This window comes from Juglans regia, chromosome 2 (genome assembly GCF_001411555.2).
Source record: "Juglans regia cultivar Chandler chromosome 2, Walnut 2.0, whole genome shotgun sequence".
Classification (NCBI taxonomy): domain Eukaryota; kingdom Viridiplantae; phylum Streptophyta; class Magnoliopsida; order Fagales; family Juglandaceae; genus Juglans; species Juglans regia.
In genome coordinates, this window is record NC_049902.1 from 127,316 (window position 1) to 151,974 (window position 24,659).

General features: G+C 36.6%; 3 protein-coding genes across 9 annotated transcripts; 2 read left to right on the forward strand and 1 right to left on the reverse strand.

Annotated features, from left to right (window-relative positions):
* Positions 1-201: 201 nt before the first annotated feature.
* LOC109000441 (ABC transporter F family member 4) lies at positions 202-4,256 on the reverse strand. 4 transcript variants are annotated; one of them, XM_018977306.2, is made up of 2 exons: positions 4,086-4,256; positions 202-2,714 (listed from the first exon to the last, which is right to left on the reverse strand). In XM_018977306.2, the coding sequence occupies exon 2, from the start codon at positions 2,699-2,701 to the stop codon at positions 494-496; it is 2,208 nt and encodes a 735-aa protein (XP_018832851.1). In that variant the 5' UTR covers positions 2,702-2,714; positions 4,086-4,256; the 3' UTR covers positions 202-493. The 4 variants fall into 4 exon arrangements, with proteins under 4 accessions (XP_018832851.1, XP_035543194.1, XP_018832857.1 ...); XM_035687301.1 differs by having other exon boundaries at positions 4,082-4,239; XM_018977312.2 differs by having other exon boundaries at positions 202-2,709; positions 4,086-4,234.
* A 237-nt stretch (positions 4,257-4,493) lies between these two features.
* On the forward strand, positions 4,494-12,564 carry LOC109000430. 2 transcript variants are annotated; one of them, XM_018977301.2, is made up of 7 exons: positions 4,494-4,781; positions 5,275-5,659; positions 5,832-5,988; positions 6,438-6,482; positions 9,483-9,648; positions 9,832-10,199; positions 11,134-12,564. In XM_018977301.2, exons 1-7 carry the CDS (start codon positions 4,584-4,586, stop codon positions 11,450-11,452), a joined length of 1,638 nt encoding a protein of 545 aa, XP_018832846.1. In that variant the 5' UTR covers positions 4,494-4,583; the 3' UTR covers positions 11,453-12,564. The 2 variants fall into 2 exon arrangements, with proteins under 2 accessions (XP_018832846.1, XP_018832842.1); XM_018977297.2 differs by having other exon boundaries at positions 4,509-4,809; positions 5,267-5,659.
* A 1,168-nt stretch (positions 12,565-13,732) lies between these two features.
* Positions 13,733-21,034, forward strand: LOC109000419 (protein BONZAI 1-like). 3 transcript variants are annotated; one of them, XM_035687469.1, is made up of 17 exons: positions 13,740-14,053; positions 14,754-14,801; positions 15,436-15,584; positions 15,673-15,721; positions 17,074-17,130; positions 17,429-17,617; positions 17,713-17,847; positions 18,286-18,347; positions 18,428-18,530; positions 18,646-18,760; positions 19,412-19,488; positions 19,569-19,706; positions 19,804-19,968; positions 20,236-20,349; positions 20,460-20,556; positions 20,654-20,752; positions 20,858-21,034. In XM_035687469.1, exons 1-16 carry the CDS (start codon positions 13,904-13,906, stop codon positions 20,746-20,748), a joined length of 1,743 nt encoding a protein of 580 aa, XP_035543362.1. In that variant the 5' UTR covers positions 13,740-13,903; the 3' UTR covers positions 20,749-20,752; positions 20,858-21,034. The 3 variants fall into 3 exon arrangements, 2 of the variants coding, with proteins under 2 accessions (XP_018832832.1, XP_035543362.1); XM_018977287.2 differs by having other exon boundaries at positions 13,733-14,053; positions 20,654-20,923; XR_001997715.2 differs by lacking the exons at positions 20,654-20,752; positions 20,858-21,034 and having other exon boundaries at positions 13,738-14,053; positions 20,252-20,349.
* The last annotated feature ends 3,625 nt before the right edge of the window (positions 21,035-24,659 follow it).

A 24,659-nucleotide genomic window follows, 5' to 3' on the forward strand; every position in this document is an offset into this window, starting at 1 on the left:
CCAACGAGAGATTTAGCACTTGTTCTCCAAAGACCAAAAGAAACAATCTCAATTGTTACCAAGACTGCAGATACATTTCACCTGTAGGTGTTCTGGCAATCAAAACAGAGACAGATTATTATAATTTATAAATTCCGAGTTCATCATAGGACTCATTTATGGAAATCAATGCAGTAATGGGGTTGTGAAAACTCTGTGATGTAAGATGGAAAGGGAAAAATAGTATAAATGTATAATCAGAGCAACGTTATTACAACACAAGTGGAGTAATTTGCATGAGATCAAAAGTATACAGGTAAAAAGATCGGGATAAACATCTATCTTATTAATCAGTTTTGTAATTTCTTCACATCCGCAGTACAGGAAATGCAATCAAAAAGAGTTATAAAACAAAGATGCATCTGTTTTATTGCACTTTTAAAATTGAATAACACAGAGTAGGGAAAGCGCCTTATATGATTTGCAATATCGATACTTATGCCATAGCTCAAAATCAATCGTCGACCTCTGCTTTGATCTCCCTTTGCAACTCCTCCTTGTACTCCTCAAATGTTCCAGGGAAAGTTCTCACAGTTCCGTTTTCCACGACCCATATTTCACTCTTCTCTTCATCCTCACAAACACGTGCTATGAGCCTAGAGTCATGACTGACCAGGACAACTCCACCCGTAAACTCGTCCAGTGCATCGGCCAGCGCATCAATGCTCTGCATGTCTAAATGATTTGTGGGCTCATCCAACAACAATATATGTGGCTTTGACATAGAAATTGAAGTGAATACAACCCGTGATTTTTGCCCTCCAGATAATTTTGCAATTGGAGTGAGGTGATTATGGCTGGGAAGCCCAAATTTTCCAAGCTTGGCACGAACAGCCTCCTGCTTACTGAGTCCCTCTTGATCTGGATGAAGACGAAGAAGATACTGAACTGGAGTTTCCTCCATTGTCAGTAGGTCCACAAAGTGCTGTGAATACCTCCCAATTCTCAACTTCTGACTCCTCCGCACTTCACCCTCAGTTGGAACCAAATCACCAGCGAGAAGATTCAGTAGAGTAGATTTTCCTGCTCCATTAGGGCCAACAATAGCAACACGTGTTCCCATATCAATACCCACATCAACATTTGAGAGCCGGAAATCCACTCGATTCGGGTAACTGAAGCTGACTTCAATTAGCTGCATGAGTGGGGGTGTAAGCTCAGTGGGTTCAGGGAAGTGGAACTCCACGCTGTAATCTCTCCACTTCTTTGGGGCCTCCGGAAGAGGCTCATCCTCGTCAACCTTTCCCTTCGCCTTGTTCTTTGATGCTTCTTTTGCAGCATTGAGCTTAGCACGGTCCTTCACCTTCTCCTGCTGAGCACGACTCCCTGACCTCTTGGCTGCTTTAATTTGCTTCTCGTAAGTTTCATACCGCTTGTTCATCTCTTTGCGACGCTGCTCGTACCCGCTTTCAAACTCATCAAAGTTTCCACGGTATGAGTGAAGCTTAAGATCATGGAGATGAATGATTTCATTGCAGACAGTGTTAAGGAAATCCCGGTCATGTGAGACAACAACAAGAGTTTTCTTCCACCGACACAAGTACTCCTCTAACCAGAGAACAGCCCTGAGGTCGAGATGATTTGTGGGTTCATCCAATAACAGAAGTGTTGGTTGCACGAAAAGAGCCCTAGCCAGTGATATTCTCATCCTCCAGCCACCACTGAATGAACGAGTTGGACGAACCTGCATTTCTTTGGTGAAACCCAACCCAGCAAGAATCTTTGATGCCTGGGCCTCAGCTGCATCTGAACCCAAGATCTGCAACTTCTCATACAACTCAGCGAGCTTCTCTCCTGCATCATCACCATTGCCACCGTCATCATCATTCTCACCCTCAACAACAGAAGATGAATTCTGCAACAATGCAACCTCATTTCGGAGCTTGACCAGCTCTTCATTAGCTGAAACAACTGCTTCAAGAGCACTTCTATCATCACCAACCACCTCTTGTTCAACCAAAAGAACATCAATATTCTTAGGAACAGGGATCTTCCTCCAAGCAAGGAGCTTTAATAATGTAGACTTGCCCATTCCATTGGGCCCAACCAAACCATACCTTTTTCCATGAGATATCTTTACAGATGTATTCTTTAGGAGTTCTTTTCCCCGAGCAGATACAGAGAAATTATCTATAGTTACATCTTTGACATTGGCATCAGCTTCATCACCCCCATCAAGAACTGAACTTCGGCTACCGATAACAACAGTAAAAGCATCATGATCATCCTTAAGGGCCTCCTGTTTTGCCTGCTCTGCTGCATGGGCAGCAAACACGTCCTTCTTTTCTCTTTTTTTCATTTCTTTCTCACTTATGGATATTTCAAGAAACTTTGATTCACTCCTCTGCTGTCGATTGGATAGCTTCTGGCCATCAGTCTGCTCTTCTTGAGAGGCATAATCATCATCCTCATCATCGGAGGGAGGGAGATCAATGTCATCAGTGTAAGATGAAACTTTTGGTGCGACTTTTGTTTTAGGTTTACTTGTAGTAGAAGTTAAGGAAGAGGAAGAACCCTTTTTAGGCTTATCAGGTTTCTGGTCCATACTGGCAAGCATCGCTGAGACAGAAAGCTTTTCTTTCTTCCCATCTTTTGGAATGTCTTTGCTACCCACCTTAGTTTTGGTGGTTGCACCATGCTCCTCTGGCTTCTTCTTTCCCATTGCAGCAACTGATCTGAGAATAAGAAATAATTAAAAGGAGTGGAATCATATCTAATAGTCATTTTAATTAATCACGAATATAAAGTACTGATATGTGCCGTCAATTTTTAACGAAACTATCAAGATAAAATCCAGTAAAGAAAGAGTGCACTAATAGCTCACAGAAACATGCTCGAAAATTAAATGCTTCTGTAAAGTAGGAAACGGCAGAATGAAACCAGAAAAGCATTGATTGAAAAGTGAAATATTATAGAATAACTTGTTCACCATCAAGCAGACAACACAAAATGAAGTACCAAACATTGTGTACAAATTTTGAGAATGGAGAAATGCAATGGTTTTAAAATTTAAACCTTAATATAATATATCTATTCTATTCTAAATTATTTCAAATGTGGCTTAAATATTTCAAATGTGGCTTAAATATTAAAAGAAGAAGAAAGCCTGGTTGTTCTTTTTAAAAAAGAAGAAGAATTACTAATCTGTTGCTGGATATGTGGATAGTAATAGATAGAGAATTGTCAAAGATTTACATTCAAAGAATTGTCAAAGAATTATCTAGCCACCAACATTTTCAGACCCATTCAGGCATATAGTTTCGACTTCCCATTAGATGAGGTCTTGACACTTCTTGTCAAGCAAAACCTCCTAAATACTTTCCTCCATGCCTCTGTGATATCTTTCCCACCTTCCCAATTAAATGGTTTTCTCAACCAAACATCTTGTCTAGCTTTGTTACTCCAAGAAGCACTGCCTACACCTCTAATTACAATGTTCCAGCATGTCAACCACCCACAACTATCAGTGGATTGAAAGAATCATAAGGGGCATTTCTATTCAGAGCATTATCATCAGCAGTCATACTAGTTACTTTACAGCAGCAAATTTGACAATCAAACATGCCATGCATCACAAGTGGATTTTTCTCCTACCCTTGTCCTAAAACTTAATTACAATATCTGATCCAAAAACCCCAAAAAATTTCAAGTTCAGATGACTGACTTTATAATGATGTGTATAAATTTTCTATTAAAACGTGACTTTACTAAACAAGCGAGAAAAGCCCTTTCTAGCATATTGGTAAAGCAACAAGCAAGGGACTGAGCTTCAGGAAGCCGCTCATATTAACCACTGTAGGTATGAACAGCCCCAGTCATTGATAACAAATGCCTGAGCCGCTCCTAAGGCAATAGAAAATGAACCGTGTACAGGAAAAAGTTAAAGAAACTCAGACAGAATACAAGACAAAAAATAAGAATGACTACACATAAAACTAAAAAAACTTCATTATACACAGAGAAATCCAAACCCAGAAATCCAATGGAGAGAGAGAGAGGGAGATAGAGATAGAGAGAGAGAGAGAGTGAGAGAGAGACAGACTCACGGGGTCACGGCGACGGAGATGCGGCGACGAAGATGCGGCGGCGGCAATGGGGTCGCGGCGAGGAGGCACGGATTTAGGGTTTCTCCTTTCGCAAGCGGCAAGCGTAACGAGAGAGAGAGAGAGATAGCGAGAGAGACAGACTCGGGCGTAACGAGTCGGGGGGGGGGGGGGCGTGATGGTTTTCGTTTTGACCCGGGTACCCGGATTTGTAACCCGTATCCGGGCCTGATAGATCCGGGTTTTTCAACCCGGATTTCGACCCGGATTTAATCCGGGTCGAAACCCGGAACCGGATCCCGGTTTTCCGGGTTCCAGGCCGGGCCGGGAAAAAACCCGGCCCAGTTGAACAGTCCTAACAATAACCAATTATTCAACCCTAAAAACAATTTAATGAATGCTTTTTATGATATTCTAATGACATTTGGTCTCCAATGCTCACATTCGCACGGTCCTGTCCTTCCTGTGCGAGAGAGAGCGAGAGGAAGAAGGGAATAAAAAATGAGCGCGCTTCCTTTGAAGAAGCCCAAGGTGGAGACGAATGATGGGGATGAAGTAGAACTTCAATCTAAAACCACCACAAATAACATGGACAACAACAGCATTGAAGAGCAAGAAGAGGCATTGGTGGCCCTGATCGAGCACCGTACACACGAAGTCAAACATCTTAGGCACCGCATCTCCTATTACAAATCTCAGGTTGCCTCATACATGCGCGCACACACATGTATATTAGTTATATTCACGTTCTTTTTCGTTCTATCCATTATATCGTTTGTTCATTCTCTCGGACTCAAATTTTGATCTTTCCTAAATCATATTTGGGGCTTACGTGATTGTTTGCTTATTGATGTGCCCTATAAAGTTTTGATATAACTATATGCGGAGTTTTCATGAACTGCGTTTTGCTTCTGGAACTTCCTGTCAAAGCTATTTGAACTGATATCATATCATTACGAGCGATCTTTGGCTACTCAATTTCCGTACTTGAGCTTTTAAGAATACTTCTGGTAAACTAGAAAAACTGTGCCGATGTTGGGTTTTGTAGATTATGTTGATTAAATTCACGATTGTGATTGCCAATGGATGGGTGCGATGCTTTTTTTTTTTGGGTTTAGTGACATGTTCCTTGTATCGAAACCTTCTCCGGAGGAAACAATCCACTAATAATTTCTTTGAAAAAGGTTTGCAGCTTGAGGAAGCAGAGAGAAGGTTGCATGATTCACAATCTAAATTGGCTCGACTTCGAAGCCAAAGTAATGTTGTGCCAATAAAAGGTTCTCTGGATAATGCATCGAAGAACGTGAAGGTGGAGCGCAGATCAACTAGTCCCATACATATAAATGGAGGTTCTTCTAGGAACCAGCCTCAGTCAAAACCAGAACTTTTAATCCCTGCTGCGAATCCAAAACTTTCCCAGCCTATAAAATCTTCAAATATTTCTAAGACTCAAGCCAATCCACCAGTTTCCACTCAATATAATAGTGCTACAAAAGCGAAAGGGGGCAGACCTTACAGAGTTTCTTCTGAGCCAGAGGTTGTTGAAATTCAGGATAAAGGAACAAAGAGAAAACTTGGTGAGATTCTCTTGTTGAATAGCCTTGCATTATTAGTTTCTCATTTTGTGATTGTGCATATCTAGAATTACAAGTTTGTGGCTTTCTTTGTGTGACATATTATTTGCTCGGTTCAGTTCCTCCAGTCCAAGATACCCTTCATGATTCTTTAAATCTTTCTTTTGGATTTCAGATGAGAAAGAACACAAGGAACTGATTCCGTTGATTCGTAGAAGTTCTTCACCATGCATAATCCACTGCCATAGAAGCAATCATATCTCTAGTCAGCACAAGAGAAAGTTGAGAAGTCTGTCCTTGTGTCCAGTGAACGATCAGCTTTTTGTGACTAGGTAATTTGATGTCTCATTGGTATCTATGAAAAGAAATACTTTGCTTAGACATAAAATTGAATTTTCATGGCATAATTGAAAGAGTAATGCTACTTATCATCCCTTTTACCATTATCCTCTGATCATTTCATGATGTGGTATTAAATGACTGGGGACTATTTATTATGTTTCACTTGTGGGCCTATCATTTAATGCCACATCAAGGGATGCTCAGAGGATGATAATAAAAAGGGTGATGAATAGATTTTTCCTAATTGAAATTTCACATTTTTTGGATAGTTAGATAGAAATTTCTCCATATTTTTAAGTATGTCATGGTATATTTTTTTAACTGCCCTTTATTCTCTAATTACATACTGTACTATAAAGTTTCAGTATTAATGAACTGTTATTTCTCTCATGAGCTTCTACAGAATCTAATTCTTGGGAGTGTTTTGAAATATATACAGTGCTTTGGATGGATTGGTCAATTTGTGGCAAGTTCAATCGGGGGGGTAAGTCTTAAAATTTTTTCCAAATGCACTTATCTTCGCTGGTATCATTCTGTGAGTTGTTGATAGCTTTGCAAAGTGACTATTATAATCATAATGTTATATAGTAAAGTTTGTATTTAACCGTAATACAACCTGGCGGACTTTGAACATTTTCTTAGGATAAGCAAAATCTTGTAGATTGGGAAAGTATCTTAGATAGTCCATTCATGACCATATAGTGACATTATCTAAGATATAGTTTATAGGTAGCTGCAGATGTGATTAATAGCACATAGTAATAGCATAAACGCTTATAGTGATTAATAGCTTTTAGTGATTATAGGTAAGCATATAGGGATTAATAGCAGCGAGAGTCTACTAGTGGAGAGGATATGTTCTATGCTTCCTGAAAGGCTGTTGGGAAATCATAGAGCTTGTTTTTCTTCAGCTTTAGGTTTTCTATTGAGAGGGGGAGTTGCTGGAGTTCTGGAAAGGTATGTGGCATGTAGAGAAACACTTTTCTCAAATATTCCTTAGTATGCATTTGGTGCTGGTTAGTAGGAAAAAGTAGTTTATCTTGAGGAGTTCTTAAAAAGTGTAGTATAGATGTCCAAAATATGTGTAACTTGGGATTAAGGGTTGGATTTGGTTGATCTCTTGCTTAAATTGGTTTTTTTGCTTATTCTATCGAGAGCAAATCAGGAAGTGTACAACCCCTCCATTTCCATGCTATGGCTGTTCTTCACTGCTGTTTCTGGTATAAGCTAGGACAGTTAATTGGTTAAGGTGGTGTAAAGGGTGGTAATGCCGTTTTGAATTTGTTGCATCATATTTGAGATTATATGTGAGTAAGAAGCCTTTCTGTAGTGAATTTGTCCATTCAACACTTGTCACCTTACCTTTGTAATGGAACTAGGGGTGGCAATATTTGACACAACCCATAAACCCAACATGAACACAACACTAAATTAGCGGGTTTGGGTCAAAATGGATCAACCTGATAAGACATGATTAATTACCGGATCAATAATGGGTCAACCCCACAATCAACCCTTATAACCTGTTTAAATTTTATTTGAAGATTACAATTACAATATGCTTATGTTTGTTATTGTTGGGGTTGCAATATTGACATTCTTAAAGGTTAATATCTCAAAAATATTGCATTTTTTGTTGGTATGTAGTCTTATTTTTTTGGAGATATTAATTATACTGTGGGTACTAAAACTTCTAGATATTATTCTCATATGAAATTATGTTAATAATGTCAAACGGGTTATATGGGTTAGTTGAACCCATTTACTTCAAATGGGTTGAAACAAGTCAAAATGGGTCATGTCATGTTAACTCAATTCTAATGGATTATTAAACAGGTTTTGCGGGTCATGTCATGTCACCCGTTATTTATATGGGTTGTCTTAGGATTTTAAGGTCTTACGCATTTAATTAAATGGGGTGTTTGGGTTGACCTATATAGTTAGATCTTCATGACTTGATACGACACAAATATGACCCGTGAATACAAATTGCCACCTCAATATGGAACTAGGTTTGCTTAGATGTGGGTCAAAGCATGATGACAAAGTATATTAAGATTTAAGATTCAACTAATTTATTGGAAATAAAAATAATGTTAATTTAATGTCAACGAAATATAAACAAAAAAGTCCATTAATAAACAAATATTAATAGGAATTCTAAATTTTTTAAGGAAACTTGACTTTTTGAAGCAAACATATCAAACTTATTTTGGGCCTTACAGTAAAACACTCATCTAGATTCATAGAGCTCTGGGAAAGAAAAAATTTCTTGAGGAAAATAAAACCCTTAAGATATCCATCAAGGAGTGAAGAAAGAACATAAAAGAGAAAAAAAAACTGGTACACATCCAAGCATAAATAAAATAACTCCACCATCTTTTCATACTTAATTTTTTGATAAGTAAGATAGATGTTTTATTGAAATAAGTAAAGGGCATAGGCCAAGTACAAATGGAAGTATACCTTTTGTAACACCCCAAGGGAGGCCTAAGCCACATCTAGGCCCTACTCCACCACCCTCCTCGGCATCGCCCATGCAATTCTAATGCTGTTAAGAATCTCATCCCATAAAACCCTTGCCACCTCACAATGAAGTGATAAATAATCCACATATTCACCACATTTTTTAGACATATAGTATCAATCCATAACAATGAGCTTGTGCTTTCTCAGATTGCTACCCTGTCAATTATTTAAATAGGCTGTGGGTTATGTAAGCAAATGGACTTGATTTAAATTTTATGGGCCAAGCCTAGGATAGCACCAAGCTTAATTTTGAGGCAAGTATATGTGATATTATTTGATTATATATTAAATATTTAAGAAAAAAAAAAACCAGGGGGGGGCAGGCCCCCTCGTTCCATCTATGGTTGAGATTAATGCAAACTAGTGACTACTTGGAAACTTTTCCACTATATTGTTGTCTCCCACTATAGACTAAAATGCATGCTGTAATGGATGATATATGTTGCTATAATATGGAAACCCCAAAGGTGGTCAATGTATGTAGAACTTCACCTGGACAGAATAAAGAGAGGAAAGGTTTTTTTTTTTTTTTGGGGGGGGGAACTTTCTGGAGGCTCCTTTAAGATCTACTTTGTACTGCTATGATGAGCATTTTCTAGTTCAATGGATTATAGGTGATATCCTTTTGATGATTGCACATGGAGCTGTAGTGCCTATAATGATACATTTATGTGTATGGTCTCCCACCATGCCCAAACATTATAACAAATATATGTAGTCTTTCACCATGGCCAACCATTATAAAAGACCCTTTAAGCACAAAAGCAGGTAATTGGATTGGTTATCAAATATATTGGACATATGAGAATGGACCTGCATTTTCTATGCCTCTACTCCATGTTACAATTGTATAAAATCTTATTTCTGTTTGTACCTTTTATACACAGATTCAATTTCTAGATTTATGTTTTATGATATAAAGGTACTCAGCCAGTGTTTTGGTCTTGACCTGCAGTTCAAGTGCCTCTCTACTTAGCTCTACTGATTGTGTATCCCCAAAGCAGAGGAGATGGCCTGAAGATATAGTCTGGCACCCACAGGGGAATAGCCTGTTTTCTGTATACAGTGCTGATGGTGGAGATTCTCAGATATCAGTTCTTAATCTCAATAAGACACAAGGGGTAAGAGTTACCCTCGATATTAGTTATTGAATGATTATACTAGTGCCGTTTGGATACAATTAATATATAACTAGATAAGTATGATGGAATTGGCATACTCTCTGTCCACAAGAATTCAACTTTCATTTCAAAGCAGGTTTCTTTCTTTTCTAACACTAATTTTGTATGTTTGTGTATTGACAGAAAGCTCGTGTAACTTTCTTGGAGGATAAGCCTCATGTTAAGGGTATTATTAACAGCATAACCTTCTTGCCCTGGGAAGATGCCTGTTTTGTCACTGGAGGCAGTGATCATGCTGTTATACTTTGGAGTGAGAAAGATGAGAACTTATGGAAACCAAAGGTATTGCACAGGAGTATGCATTCATCAGCTGTTATGGGAGTAGCTGGGATGCAGCAAAAGCAGATTGTACTGTCTGCCGGGGCAGACAAGCGAATTATTGGGTTTGATGCACAAGTTGGAAGAGCAGATTTCAAGCATCTAATAGAAAGTAAATGCATGAGTGTCTTGCCAAATCCACGCGACTTCAATTTATTCATGGTTCAAACAGCGTAAGCCATTTCATGACCAGCTTTTCTTGGTGCATTTTGTTGTCTTTCCAGTTAACACTCTGCTTCATTGGTGATCTGAGAGAGAAATTTATGCTGGAGTTCAATACTGCATGAGAGGACCGAACTTAGAGCAAACTACCTATAAGAGATACATCTAGCAACAAAACAATCAACCATTCAATGTGATGGAAAGAGCTGTAAACAAGATATTTATTTAAGCTATCATTGTCGCCTTTTCGATTAAATCACTAAATAAGTTTTTATTTTAATGAAAATTAATTATAGTCGAAATAACTGCAGAAGATGCTATTTTGATCATTAACTTCTTACCTAGGAAGAGGAAAGATAAATTTACTTTGGTAGCATCAGAAATACAAACTAACTGAAAAGAGCAAATAATGGTTTTTGAAATTCTATTATCACTATTATATTCGAATGTCACTTGAAGTATATTGGTGATTCTGGCATGCTGGTCTAGTCAACAAAAAAAAAAGGGCCTGCTGCCTGCAAACTTGGACCAATTTTGGCTGAGATGGATAGTGTGAATCGTTTCCCTTGAAGTTTTAGCTTAGTTTTTTCAATTATACATTTGAATTGAGTTACCTATAAAAAAAAATAAATAAATTTAATTGAGTTTTATGATTAGGGTTCAAAGCAAAGAATTTATCGCTTATAGGTGGCAATTATCTGTCCTAGTGCTTATTTACTTATATATAAAAAAATTATCTGTCGTAGTGCTTATTTTGAATGACCGCAAACACTTAGTCGTGATTAAACCTGCCTTGTATACTGGAAATTGTTGTGGCTTTGAGATAGAAAGGACATCTAATTACAGGATGAGCCATGTGCTTGTTTACAAACAAGAATTTTTCTCCTTTCACTTCTGTCCTAGTTTGGAAACTTGCTGGTTGAATTTTACATGTCTTACATACAGAACTCCCGAGAGGCAGCTCCGATTGTTTGATATCAGATTGAGACAGACTGAACTTCATGTTTTTGGATGGAAGCAAGAAAGCAGTGAATCTCAGTCAGCGCTCATAAATCAAGCTTGGTCTCCTGATGGTTTATACATGACATCTGGTTCAGCAGACCCGATGATTCACATCTTTGATATCAGGTATACCGCTAACAAGCCTTCCCAATCAATACAAGCCCATCAGAAACGTGTCTTCAAGGCTGTGTGGCTCCAATCACTTCCGCTTCTCATTTCCATATCCTCTGATCTCAATGTTGGATTGCACAAGACCTCTTAAATATTCCACGCTGTTGTTTACTTATATGGCCATAAGAAAGAATTATTCCCATGCTTCTGATGTTGCTTTGGCACTGAACTTTATACCTCTTCTGAGGTACAACAACTTTTTGAAGGTCCATTTTTGCATGACAAAGCAAAACATTGCTGTTGGGATGGTGGAAAAAAATGCAAGTTTTGTAGAAATGCAGTAGTTCTGAAGGGGATTGAGGTAAACTGTGGGTCTGATATTTTATGCCGGTGGCGGCCACTTATGATGATATGGCACACCTGCCATTGAGTCAAGCTGGAAGTGTATGAATCATGATATATGATTTATTATAATTATTATTGTTATTATAATTAAAAAAAAAAGAAAAAAGAGAAGCATACTGCAGCTTGCTTATTGTTATTATTGTTATTATAATTGTTGCATGTTCCAGGGGAATGATATCAATGGCTTATAGGAGTTGTGTGCTCAAACTCATGAAAGTGGTGCTGTGTGATAGCCTCGGATAAAAAGCATACATCAAAATTCTAACAGTTTCCTTAAAAAAGGAACCAGCAAAGTCTTTGCATCTTGGAGTTGCTCTTATTAGTTTATGAAACGTGGTGGTTGAAGTGGATTTGCATGCATTTGCGGGGTCGGATGAGGGCTGGACATCAATGACGTATACGTATCCATGTTGTGAGTTTTGGTGCTGGTAAGGCGATGGGACGTAGTTGCAGCACCCATGCACGTCTCCCTCACCATACATACATGCCTTAGTGGTTGACCTCTTGACCTTTGTGCTCGTTGACGCGTTGCCATGACTATATCTGAGACAAAGTCTGGTCCGAGGCTGGCTTAAAGTTAAAGAGCAGAGATGGAATGAGATGAGATGAGATGAGATGTAGTAGTAATCTTGCATTCGGCTCCTCCACCAATAGGAACCTCTTTACTTTGGAAAGTCTGTGGGACTCCTCCAAAGTGGCTGTGGCGGCCCCCATGCTGGCTGGATATTTTGTTATTTCCCACTTTTGAGTTTGAACTTGACTCCGTTCTCTCCTTGCATACCATATTATTGCCAACGCTAATTGGTGCACAATACAGTTAAAAACCCTAGAAATAGAATGGATGAATAATTATTGTGCCCTCCTTTTTAGTGGTAAGCAGACACGCATGCCTTTTTGTTTGCATTGTCCCCATTTTGTTTTTCCCATCCTCTGATGCCTGGCTGCCCTATATGCGCATTTCGAATCCCCCAAATTATTTAATTAGTGAGTTTCAGCAGCAGTATCTTTCCCACATCAACACATCCATCCAATATTTCTGACAAATTACGAGGAAGGAAGCACTTTAGTGCCAACCAAACTCAAGACGTGTTGGGCATATCCGTCGCATGGTAACTGTTGGGAGTGTTGTTGGGTGGAACCATAGGTCATTGCTGCTCATTGGTCAACCTAAGTGGGTGGATTTAGATTCGATTCTAATTGTGACTGAGAAACGTATCTTATAACAATGCACAAGAAAATATGTATTTCAATATATATTGAAATCAAGAAAAATTACATTTATGTATTGATCTGGAGGACTTTTTTACCTTTTTACGTATCATATTAAAAAAGAAATTTAAATTTTTTATTTTTTAATTTTTCAGGTTCGTTTATTTTTAGAGATAAGATGAGATTAAATTTAAAAAAATAAATAATGTATTGTTATAATATATTTTTTAATATTATTTTTATTTTAAAATTTAAAAAAGTTGAATTGTTTATTTTATTTTAAATTAAAAGTTTAAAAAATTATAATAATTAGATGAGATGAGATGAGATATTTTTTAAAAACAAATGAAGTCGAAAAAAGAACTCCTATTATATGAATATTGAATAGTATATGGAAAATCAATTGCTGTACGAGTTCCAAATGGAAAGACTATGAAACCAATGGGTCAACAATCGCTTAGAAAGAAAGGGGTTTGTAAAAAATTGGTGGCAATGGGAAGAAATTTATATTGCAGCCATGTAGATTGGATATTGAAAATATTTTAAATATTTTTATAATATTTTTATTTTTATTTTTTACATATTTTTTGTTATTATTTAATATTTTTTTAATATTTTTTTACTATTATTTATAAAATGCCTGAAAATACAACGAAACCTTAAACTGCTGCCAACTTCAATTTTTTCTTTCGTTGGTTGGCGTGATTTGACCTTCAGTAAAAAAAAAAAAAAAGAAGAAGAAAAAACAGAGAGAAGAAAAACGCGTTATCTTTTGGGGCCTTAGGGAAATACTTTCGGATGGTGATGGACCCACCAAACACTTTGGAAGAAGTTAGAGAGAGAGAGAAGAGAGAGAGGCATGTGATACGATAAGAAGAAGAAACTTCACGGCTGTACCATCCATCGATCCACCCAAGACTCTCCTCTCTCCTGTACCGGGGTTTTTCATATTTCATACCTCGCTGAGCTCAGCCGACGCGTATTTTTTATGGGCAACTGCTGCTCAGACGAGGCCGGCGGAAGGGCGGCCGTGGGCGGCACTGCTGCTTCCCAAGACAACCCTATCAACGCTCCAAATGATGCCGTCTCTCATTTCCTCAACTCTCGCGGCTACCACGGCCTCTACTCTCAGATCGAGGTTCTCTCTCTCTCTCTCTCTCTGTACTTTCTTCGAGGTTTCGTCTTCACAATACGATTTGACTTAATTACCCACTAATTTCATTTCAACAACAACTGCTTGAATCCGTAGGTCCTCCTTCCACTCGTCACTGAAAACTCGATGTAGAGGATCTTGCAACTTATCACACATCCTTTATTGTAATTTCTCTATATATAGCTTTCGGAAATAAGCGATTCTTTCAAGTTTATGCTTCTTGAAATACGGCATTTTGGCGGAATCTTTCATTATTAGTGTCTTCTCCTAAAACGTAGCTCGCTCTCTCTGTCATATGATATTTGCTGCTGATGGTGGATTACGTCGAGTAAATGCGTTTATTGTCCATAGTACCATTTAGATCAGGAGGCCTAATTCTATTTGACCGTGGCTTGACTGAAAACTTTCTGCTCTTCTTGGATTTTAACGTTCATAAAATTGGGCTCAAGTCAAAGTCGAGCAATATAATTGACACACACAAGAGAGTGACCTAGTCTTTCGGATTGTTCAACTTAATATCTTTTTTTTATCATCGATGATAATGTTACAGAGTTAATAATTTTCTTAGCAAGATGATTTATCTCTCATGTTTGTCGTTTTATTCCTTTTCAGAAGAAATTGTTAACTTAGCTTACCCTTTGTGCCCTTCATTGATTCTTGTCTCTTAAAAAAAATTTGTTTGCAGCTATCATATTCTGCTTCAGACTTGCGTGATCGGGACTTACTCTCCAAGGTCGTTGCTTTACTTTCTAATGGATGATGTTATATACATTCATCTGCAAGGTTTTTTGGTTTACTTATGAATGTGCTTTCGAGGTTGCTTCTCGTGTGCGTGAGATGGGGTCAGATACATTCGACTACTTAGTTGAATGACTATATGTCTTACAATCAGGAGAGCTTGTAATTTGTGGGTAACTTTATTAGTTACAAGCTAATTAACTTATCCAACCTAATATGTTGACTAATGTCTTTACCTGGTCACAATTGCTTCTTTCTAAACAGTTGATTTGGAACCTCATCAATCAAATCCTTATCACAATAGGCTCCATGGAGAAAGTGCTATAAACAATAAATCAAATATTGTTGAAAAAATAAATTTTCAGGGTAGATAATCAAATGACCATTTGGATTGGGGTTTCAGATTAATTAGTATGTTTAATTCTTTCAGAGTGTTCTGTACGCTCTTTCTCTTAATGATGATGTTTTTTAGAGCTCAAATTTTTCTCTCACAATATTGTAAGGAATTTTCGATCTGGACTCCATGGTTCTGATGAGTAATGATGCTCTCATTCTCCATATCTTTGTCATGTAAATATTTCTTTATTTCAGAAATTTATTGTATTATTCACAAGTTTTGTGTTCTACAGAGTGATCCCATGGTAGTTGTTTATACCAAAGGAAGAGATGGAACACTTGAAGAACTTGGCCGCACTGAAGTAGTTCTAAATTCGCTAAATCCGACATGGATCACAAAACATACTATCAGTTATCAATTTGAAATCGTGCAGATATTAGTGTAAGTTCAATGCATTTCTATATTTTATCCACCAAATTTGCACTATTATTCACTGTAAGATACGTGTTGAGATTACCATTTATCACAGGTTTCGTGTGTATGATGTTGACACTCAGTTCCACAATGTTGAAGTAAAGGTATATCTATATCTTTGTTGTTGTCTCTACTCTTATATATATATATATATATTTGCTTCAATAATGATTCTTACTGTATTGATCATTGAATCCATTAACATACCTTAAAACAAGTGATCACTAATCTTTACTGGTTCATTTTATATATCCACTTACATTTGCTTAAAATATCTGATATTGCAATACACAAAAGTGTACTGCAGAAAAAGTGGGATAGTTATATTTATTTATTATTATTTTTTTTTTACCTTATGAGCAATATATTGTTTCTCTCATGGACCCCTACTTTATTTTTTTAATGCATCTCGTAATAAGTACTTTAATATCCATCTCTGGCTATCTGTTCAGCTTCATTGTATCAAAATATCCAAGCTTGCAATTTACCATTATCTGAGCCTGCTTTGGAATCTCAAAAACTTGAGAAAGATTTGTTTTAATAAGTAATAAATCATTACTGAGAAGTGAAAAAGGTGTAACTCAAGTACATAGGGAGTATACAAGAAAGATGTCAATTTAGAAGGGGAAAGATCAATGTTTTTAATTTCCTTATATTCCAGCCAGAATGGCTGAAATTTTCCATACTGGAACAGTAACCTGTACAGGGTTAATCTAATGTTTCGTTCTGGCCTAAATTTCGGACATCTCGGATCATTCCAACTGTTTCGGCTTAAATAAACATTTCGGTCCGGCAAGTTCAGCAGAATGGCAGCTCTGTTAATTTCTGTTTTTTGCACATTTTGTCTCTTGCTATTCGCTGACAATCAGTATGCATGAGTAAGTTAGGAGTTTTTCAGTTCTATTGACTACTCTCTGACAGCGTTGTCTCCATTGTAAAATAATATTTGTATCTATAGACTTTATGGTCGCTGTAATGGAATTCAAAACCTTGGAAAAGATGCTAAAAACTCATGCAACTTGGGACCATAGTCTATAGATACAGTCCAATGGAAAATCGTGTTGATAAAGAAGTTCTCTAGAGAAACAAATTTCCAATCTACTAATATTAAAATCTATAAACTGGCCTAGATACTTGAAATCGAGTGATCTCCTATTGCCTGCTTTAACACTCAATGCAGGAGAGACAAATATGGGAAAGTTAGATACATTGACTGGTTGCATGATCTTCCATCTGTTCTGTCTTTTAGCTCTATGGTCGGTATATTTGAGGTTGTGTTCATTTATTTATTTACTAGATTCTAATTTATATGCTTGTGTTTATTGGCATCTTAATTATGATCTCAATGTTTGATTAAATGCTCTGAGCTACAGTATAGATGATTTGCTATGTTACTTTCATTCAAGGGCAAGCAAGCCCAAAATTCAGTTCATAATGGACGATTTAACTTGCGCAGATGCTTAGGTTGGATGAGCAGCAATTTCTTGGTGAGGCTTCTGGTGTGTTGTCTGAGGTATAATGCAAGAGAATATGCAAACTTAAATCTTCCTTCTCTCTTGAGACAAGTTGAGTAGTTGCATAATTCTGCATATAATACTCAGAGAGGGAGGGAGGGGGGGAGTAGTTGTCACACATGTCGAAAACTTGATTTATGATTCACAAGTTTGGTGTTTCGTATTGTCGTGTTCTTCTGTTTCTGTACCTTCGCTGCTCCAAGAATTCTTCAACTGAAGCATAATGTTCATTACATTTACTGAGAGTTAAAATTCGAATATATTAAATTCTCAGCAATCTTGTGTTTATCTGTGCAGATAGTCACTAAATCAAACCGCTCATTGACCTTAGATCTTGTACGCAGAGAAGAATCTAGCAGATCAACCCGTCCAAGAAACTATGGAAAGCTTACTGTGCATGCTGAGGAATGCATTAGTTCGAAAACCACGACAGAGATGATATTGAGGTGTTCAGATTTGGAATACAAGGATCTCTTCTCAAGAAGTGTATGGGCTACTAGGTTCATGATATCTTTCTATTTTCTTAGATATTACAAGGAACCTTAATTATGCAGCTTTCCATGTTCTAACTTATCTTGCAGGACCCCTTTTTGGTAATATCAAAAGTAGTGGAAAGTGGGATCCCAATTCCAGTTTACAAAACAGAAGTTATAAAGAATGATCTCAAGCCAACATGGAAGACAGTGTATTTGAATATTCAACAAGTTGGAAGCAAGGTAAAAGGAAGTTTGCCTTCAATAGCTAGAGTTGGCATCTACCACTAGAAATTTGGCATCGTTTGCTATAGGTGCACATAATTTTTTCCATAGGCGTACACCATTGTTTCATCCTAGGCATTTATTATAAGATGGAAAATCCAAGTTTTGGTTTCTTATTAGTTGATAGGATAGTTTTGCTTGCGTACTTTTTTTTCCTTGCATCTCTAAAATAAGAGACTAGTAAGTGTAATGCTGGTCCATTGTGGGGATGTCTGTTATTAAGCAAATATACTCACATTTAGTGCTCGAGTTTGGCAACCATCTGGTAAATATGGGTTGATGTTGTTGAGTATGGATTTTGGAAACATGCCTGTAAGATACTACGAATCGTCGTCTGTTTGTTGTTAGTCTTCTCATTCCCCCCCCCCCCCCCAAAAAAAAAAATTTAACATGCAGGAAAGTCCACTAGTGATAGAGTGCTTCAACTTCAATAGCAGCGGAAAACATGATTTGATAGGGTAAATTGACATCTTACCCGTCATCATTTTCTCCTGATCGCTGTAGACCAGAATGCTGACTTAGCTTGTTGAATTATCAGAAAAGTTCAGAAATCATTAGCAGATTTGGAAAAGCTTCATTCCGGTGGGCAAGGCGAAAATTTGTTTTTACCTAGTCTGGTTGGGCAAAATTACCACAACAAGGTCCAATTATGTGTATCAAATTTATTTTGCATCTTGAGAAGTCTAGTCTTTGACATTAGTTCCTATAAAAAAGTAGTATTTGACATTAGTTTGAAGGTTTTTGAATGTTATGCAGGTACTTAAGAGCCAGCTATTTGTAGACAAGTATACCCAGAATATCCAACACACTTTCTTAGATTACTTGGCTGGGGGTTGTGCACTGAATTTCATGGTGGCTATTGATTTCACTGGTATTCATCTATGCAGCCAACTTGTTTAAAGTACCTGAAAAAATCTTCCTGCATATTAAGTAACTTTACTATAAAGATTATGAAGGAAGTGCATGTTAATTTTCACCTTATAAAAAAAATAATAAAAAAAAAAAAAAAAACGGAAGTGCACTTTAATACTTTTTTTTTTTTTTGGAATAAAAACTTTGTTGTCTTTTATTCATTTCAACATCCTTGTTTTGGTTATGCTTTTAGTAATTGTAAGCACTTGAAATTGTTATTCAATTGCCTCTTCTGAAGTGTTCTGTCACTTTATGCATCCCTCTCTCCTACCTTTCTTATGGTCACTTTGTCAATGTCCTAAATGAATTCTTACTCATATATAGGGTCAATTGTACATGATAGAATGTGTTTCTTTGTAAGTCAACATATCTCCGGTCGGTTCATTAGAGCAGTTTTAGCTTTTACAAACTTTTGCTACATTTGTCATTATTTCTTAGTTACTTTTGTAAAGTTCATTTTCACATTTTTCTTTCCTTACAATTGCTTAAAAGGAATGTTTACATGGAATAATTTAAGATAAGTTACTTATAAAAAAAAATTAAGATAAGTTATGTGTAGGTGTTTAGGTACTGCAATATCTTATCATGAACTCTCATTCTTTTCTATCAGCTTCAAATGGAAATCCACGTCTGCCTGATTCCTTGCATTATATTGATCCTTCTGGACGGCCAAATTCATACCAGAGAGTGAGAACTGGGTCCTTCTATAACAAATGTCTTAAACTTCTATGGGCCGCACCAATCTGATGGTGGTACATGCTTTTCAGGCAATCATCGAGGTAGGAGAGGTGTTGCAGTTTTATGATGCAGACAAGCGCTTTCCTGCCTGGGGATTTGGAGCACGACCGATCGATGGTCCAGTCTCTCACTGTTTCAACTTAAATGGAAGCAGTCATCACTGTGAGGTGTAATGGTGGCAAAATCTATTATTGCTTCTTTATGTTATAGATGTTCTTGTTCCAAAGCCTTTATATTGAGCATATGTAAGCCTATTTCTCTCAGGTTGAAGGCATCCAAGGAATTATGATGGCATATACAAGTGCCCTCCTTAATGTTTCTCTTGCAGGGCCAACTCTTTTTGGACCTGTGATTGGCAATGCTGCACAAATTTCCAGCCAGTCTCTTGCAAATGGGGGTCGAAAATACTTTGTTTTGCTAATAATCACGGTAAGAATTAGAATTGGGCCCTTGTGATTTTTTTCATAGTTGCTCATAAAGGTTGCATATGTAGCGATTTTGGTTAGTATGCATAATGCCTGAATTTAGTTACCATTTCTACCTTTTACTTGGTAGCTTGTTCTGAACTTCCTTTTTTGGATGTGAAAAATTCTTCCATGTTTCAGAATCCAAAAGTTTTGTTTTACATGATTAATATTCACCTGTCCTTTCAATGTTGAATTCCCCCTTTTCTTGAGTACTCACTGCTATTTTTAGGATGGAGTGGTAACAGATCTCCAAGAAACCAAAGATGCCCTTGTGAAAGCCTCTGACCTGCCATTGTCGATCCTTATTGTTGGAGTTGGAGGAGCTGATTTCAAAGAAATGGAGGTATTTCATTCACTTTTTGTCTGTTTCATCTTTTTGATTGTCCATTTTTTGTACCGTAGGGCTTCCATTATTCAGTCCAAATAACCATCTCAACCTACATTCTTCTACAGATTTTAGATGCAGATAAGGGAGAGAGACTTGAAAGTTCAACTGGACGTGTTGCTTCACGTGATATAGTCCAGTTTGTTCCTTTCCGGGATGTACAGGGTAAGTCACGACCTTATATTAATTGGTTCACATGCCAAATTCTAGCAGAATTTGGCAATAGCGTCTGTTTGGGCAGTGACTTCCCTTGTACTTGCAGGTGGAGAGATTTCTGTTGTTCAAGCACTTCTTGCCGAATTACCTACGCAATTTTTAACCTACATGCGGACCAGGGATATCCAACCAATTTCCTGATAATGTAAACTGTACATATGAAATTTTTAATCTATATAGTCGGCTCAAATTCATTTTGGCCACCATGGTTTTCAGGATGTTACTGAGTTGCGTTTCTTTATATTACTAGAAAGGATAATGTTATATATGGGCAACGTACATCTCGGCCTTACAAAGAAGCCCTTTGCCAATTAGATATAGACGGCCTCACGTTCCTTGGTCTGACCCTTACGGGCGTACAGAATGCTAGTTCGGCTGCTCGAGCGCTCAAAGCAATTTTTTTTTTTTATAAAGTGTTACCGACAAAGAGATTTCATAAAGGTAACTCTTTTATGATCAAAGTAACTCTTTTAATGTAATTTTTTTGCGGCTAAAATATATATATTTTTTTTTGTATTTACTAAAATCTTTCCTGCGTAGGAAGCAATGTGAAAGCCCTAAAATGGAAATAAAACCTGGTTGTGGGGCGATTGTATCTTTCGGGATAGTAATTGGGATGATTATGGGGGAGAACAAGTTGAGATGGGGGAGTTGGATATGTGATTTTCTTTTTCTCTTATTTTTGTAAAATAATGTTATTTTTATAAAGTGTTTTACAAATTTACTTTTCATTTAACACATTGTTATGAAATGTGTTGTGAAAAATATTGTGAATAAATTATTTTACATATAAGTTTAGCTTAAGCACGAAATGAAGTGGGGGCGGGATAATAGGAACATTGACTTCAACAAATTCACCATGACGATTGTGACAAGGATGCCCTGGCTAGGTAGTAGCAAGTCCAAGAAGTTGGCAATTAGGGCTAAGCAGAAATTTGAAAATTTTACTCTACTCTAGCTCTGCTCCGACTTCGTAATGGGCACGGTGACTTTAACAAACTCACTCTGCATAATGTGATTAGGATACTAAAGCCAAGTAGTAGCAATACAAGAAGTTGGCAATTAGGGTTGAATAGAAATTTGAAAATCTGATTCCGCTCCGGCTTCTCTCCGACTTCAAAAAATTGAAGTCGAAGTCAGAGTTTTTTTCATCCGAAAAGTTGAAGTCGGAGGTGGAGTTGATCTGACTCCGACTTTGCCCTCCGAGTCTGCCTCCAATATTGCATATATGTTATAAAAAAAATATATGTATTTTTCTATACATTCATCATATATATTTTATATAACTACAACTTATAAACTCAATAATAGTATGAGCTCATTATTATAAAATAATATACTTATACTATAATATAAATTAACTAAATTGACTAATAATAGTTTAGTTTATGATATATGCAAACATCATACTATTAGTCCATTACTACTAAATATCATGTAACGCTAATGTATAATAACATGTAATGCTAATGTATAAAGACTAATATATAATAACATGTAATGTAATGCATAATAACTAATGTATAATAATATTTAATACTAACATATAAACACTAATCTATAAATTTATAATAACATGTAATACTAACATATAATAACACTAGTATAATAATATATAATACTAAGTCTAGTATATAATTAAGTTAGAAATGAAAAAAAAAATTAAGTTAGAAATGAGTTAGAAACTAATATAATAATATGTAATTAATCATTATAGTACAAGTCTATAGACTATGTCACTATAATAGGAATAAGTTAGACACTAGTATAGTAAAAGTATAATGAGTCTATAGACTATAATAATATGCAATTCTCAATAATCAATACTATAATACAAGTATAAATACTAACAATTGTATTTAAACCCTATAGTACAAGTCTATTTATACTAATGTATAATAACATTATAGACTTATAGTACATGTAATACCAAAGTATAATAACACTAGTATAATAAATTCAATTAAATTTTAAACAATACAATACAAGTGGATTTAAATAGTAATTGTTATTAATCAATACTAACAATTTAATTGAGTGATGAAAAAATTATAAAACCATAAATAGAATGATAACATATAATTAGACAATAGACACTATAGTATGATAAAATGTTAAAAGTATAACTGTATAATATGATAACATATAATTAAACACTAGTGAGTTAATATCTAATAATAATCCATACTAAGTACTAACAATTATAAAAACAATAAATAAATAAAAAACTTAGGATTAAAAGCCTAAAACAAAGATTAAGATTAAGATTAAATTTAGGGTTTTAAAAAATAGTCCTTCTATATGGCATCCATTGTAGCAGTGCACTCAGTGCACACACTACATGGATGCATCTGGGTATTTGTTTTTTTTTGTTTTAAAAAAAAAAAAAAAAAAAAATCAAAATGCCCGTTTTGATTCAAGACGTATTTGAAAATTGTGTGTTTTGTGTCGTCTCCCTCGTCAGTGCCACCGAGCGGCCCTCCTCCGTCTGCCCAGCGCCTTCACTGTCCCGCAAGCTCTTCGAACGGAGCAAACAATATTTGAATCCCGCGAACCTCCCTTCCTCACCATGAACCCGTGTCCATCGGCTTCCTCTTGCCAACGCCACCTCACGACAGCTTCCTCTTGCCAGCGCCACCTTGCGATGCTCGTACGTATGCCCAGCACCGCCGCTCCCCGCTAGCTTATTAAATGGACCAAACCATGATAGGACCGAGTGCTCTGTTTCCCCAAATGGTTTGGTAGGTAAATATTGTACTACCATTTTCCCGTCCATACATGTTCTTCATGTGCACATCGAGATGTGATTGTTGTGTTTTCTGAGATGGGTATGCTTAGGGCATGGAGAAATTTTTAGAAAATTAGGGTCCTTAACTGCTCTATTCTCTCTCTCTCTCTTTCTCTCACCCTGAAACAGAGGAATCAGAGTCACCTAGAGAAGATTTTCATGTCGCACCACCAGCTCTGAAAATGCCCTCCCCTTTCTCCCTCTCTGATGCACACTGTCCCTAGTTGGACAATTTGTCTGCTCTGTGTTTGCTTGGAAGAACCATCTCTAGTGACTTGTAATTCACTCACCACATTTTAGTTGCCTCTGTTTCCCATATTTGCTTGGAAGAATGCGTGGATAATGCCTTTTCATTACTGAACTAAGTATCTAATTGTACAGAAAGAGCTCTATTCCAAGATATTTTACACTGCAAAGATCTCAAAACAATTGTTATGTATATGTCTAATGTACAGATTTTTCATAAAGACATTGATCTCTCATAAGAAAAAAGGATTTCTCATAGAGCACATAAAATTTATCTTTATGCATAGATCTTAATAAATTTTGATATTGTATGGACATTGAGATGTATTCTAATCTACTGGGACTGTAGAACATCATGTTGGGAGCAGTAATTGGGTGGCGACTATCACTTTTGTGGAAAAGTGTTGCAGAGGTCATTCTTGCATGTTTAATTTAGAAAGCCAAAAAATTTCACGGATTGACTCAATTTGGTTATAAATTTGCATTTTGGTGATAACACTTAGTTGGGAGGTGGTTATTGCATTGCGAAAAGTGTTAGGAATCTTTGAGAATTGCTCAATGACTTTCAGTAACCTTTAGGGCTAGAACACTGCATGATGTCTTCGGTTGTCATCGATTTTTGGGTATAGTTTTGAACAACATCAATTCATCAAGCAGACACTGTCCACTCTTATCCTGGCAAAACAATTTGATGCAGTTCAGTAGTTCTTGAGCATCCTTATGTTTGGTCAGAATAAACTTTTTATTTTTTATTTTTTTTATAAGTAATAATATAGTAATATCAATAAGCATAACGAAGTACATTGGATTTATAAGAGAGAACACCTAGCCTATAATAGAAGGCCCCTAATGAACATCGCCCAAGAGAGAGAAATTAGAAACCTATCTGATATACACCAAGCCTTATTGGGACAAAACACACCTCCCCAAAGCAAAGCAAGTCACTCTAACTACTCCAACCCCTTTGTTTCCCACACAATTAATACTCCACCCGAAATTTGTTGAAAAAAAATTTCAC

Bases quoted from the DNA above. Each gene is read 5' to 3' on its own strand.
- LOC109000430 (XM_018977297.2), top strand. From the start codon at position 4,584: ATGAGCGCGCTTCCTTTGAAGAAGCCCAAGGTGGAGACGAATGATGGG. The intron at 6,483-9,482 runs GTAAGTCTTAAA...CTTGACCTGCAG, and splicing joins TGGCAAGTTCAATCGGGGGG to TTCAAGTGCCTCTCTACTTA. The intron at 9,649-9,831 runs GTAAGAGTTACC...GTGTATTGACAG, and splicing joins ATCTCAATAAGACACAAGGG to AAAGCTCGTGTAACTTTCTT.
- LOC109000419 (XM_018977287.2), top strand. From the start codon at position 13,904: ATGGGCAACTGCTGCTCAGACGAGGCCGGCGGAAGGGCGGCCGTGGGC. The intron at 17,848-18,285 runs GTAAAAGGAAGT...TTTAACATGCAG, and splicing joins TTCAACAAGTTGGAAGCAAG to GAAAGTCCACTAGTGATAGA. The intron at 20,557-20,653 runs GTAAGTCACGAC...TTGTACTTGCAG, and splicing joins TCCTTTCCGGGATGTACAGG to GTGGAGAGATTTCTGTTGTT.
- LOC109000441 (XM_018977306.2), bottom strand. From the start codon at position 2,701: ATGGGAAAGAAGAAGCCAGAGGAGCATGGTGCAACCACCAAAACTAAG.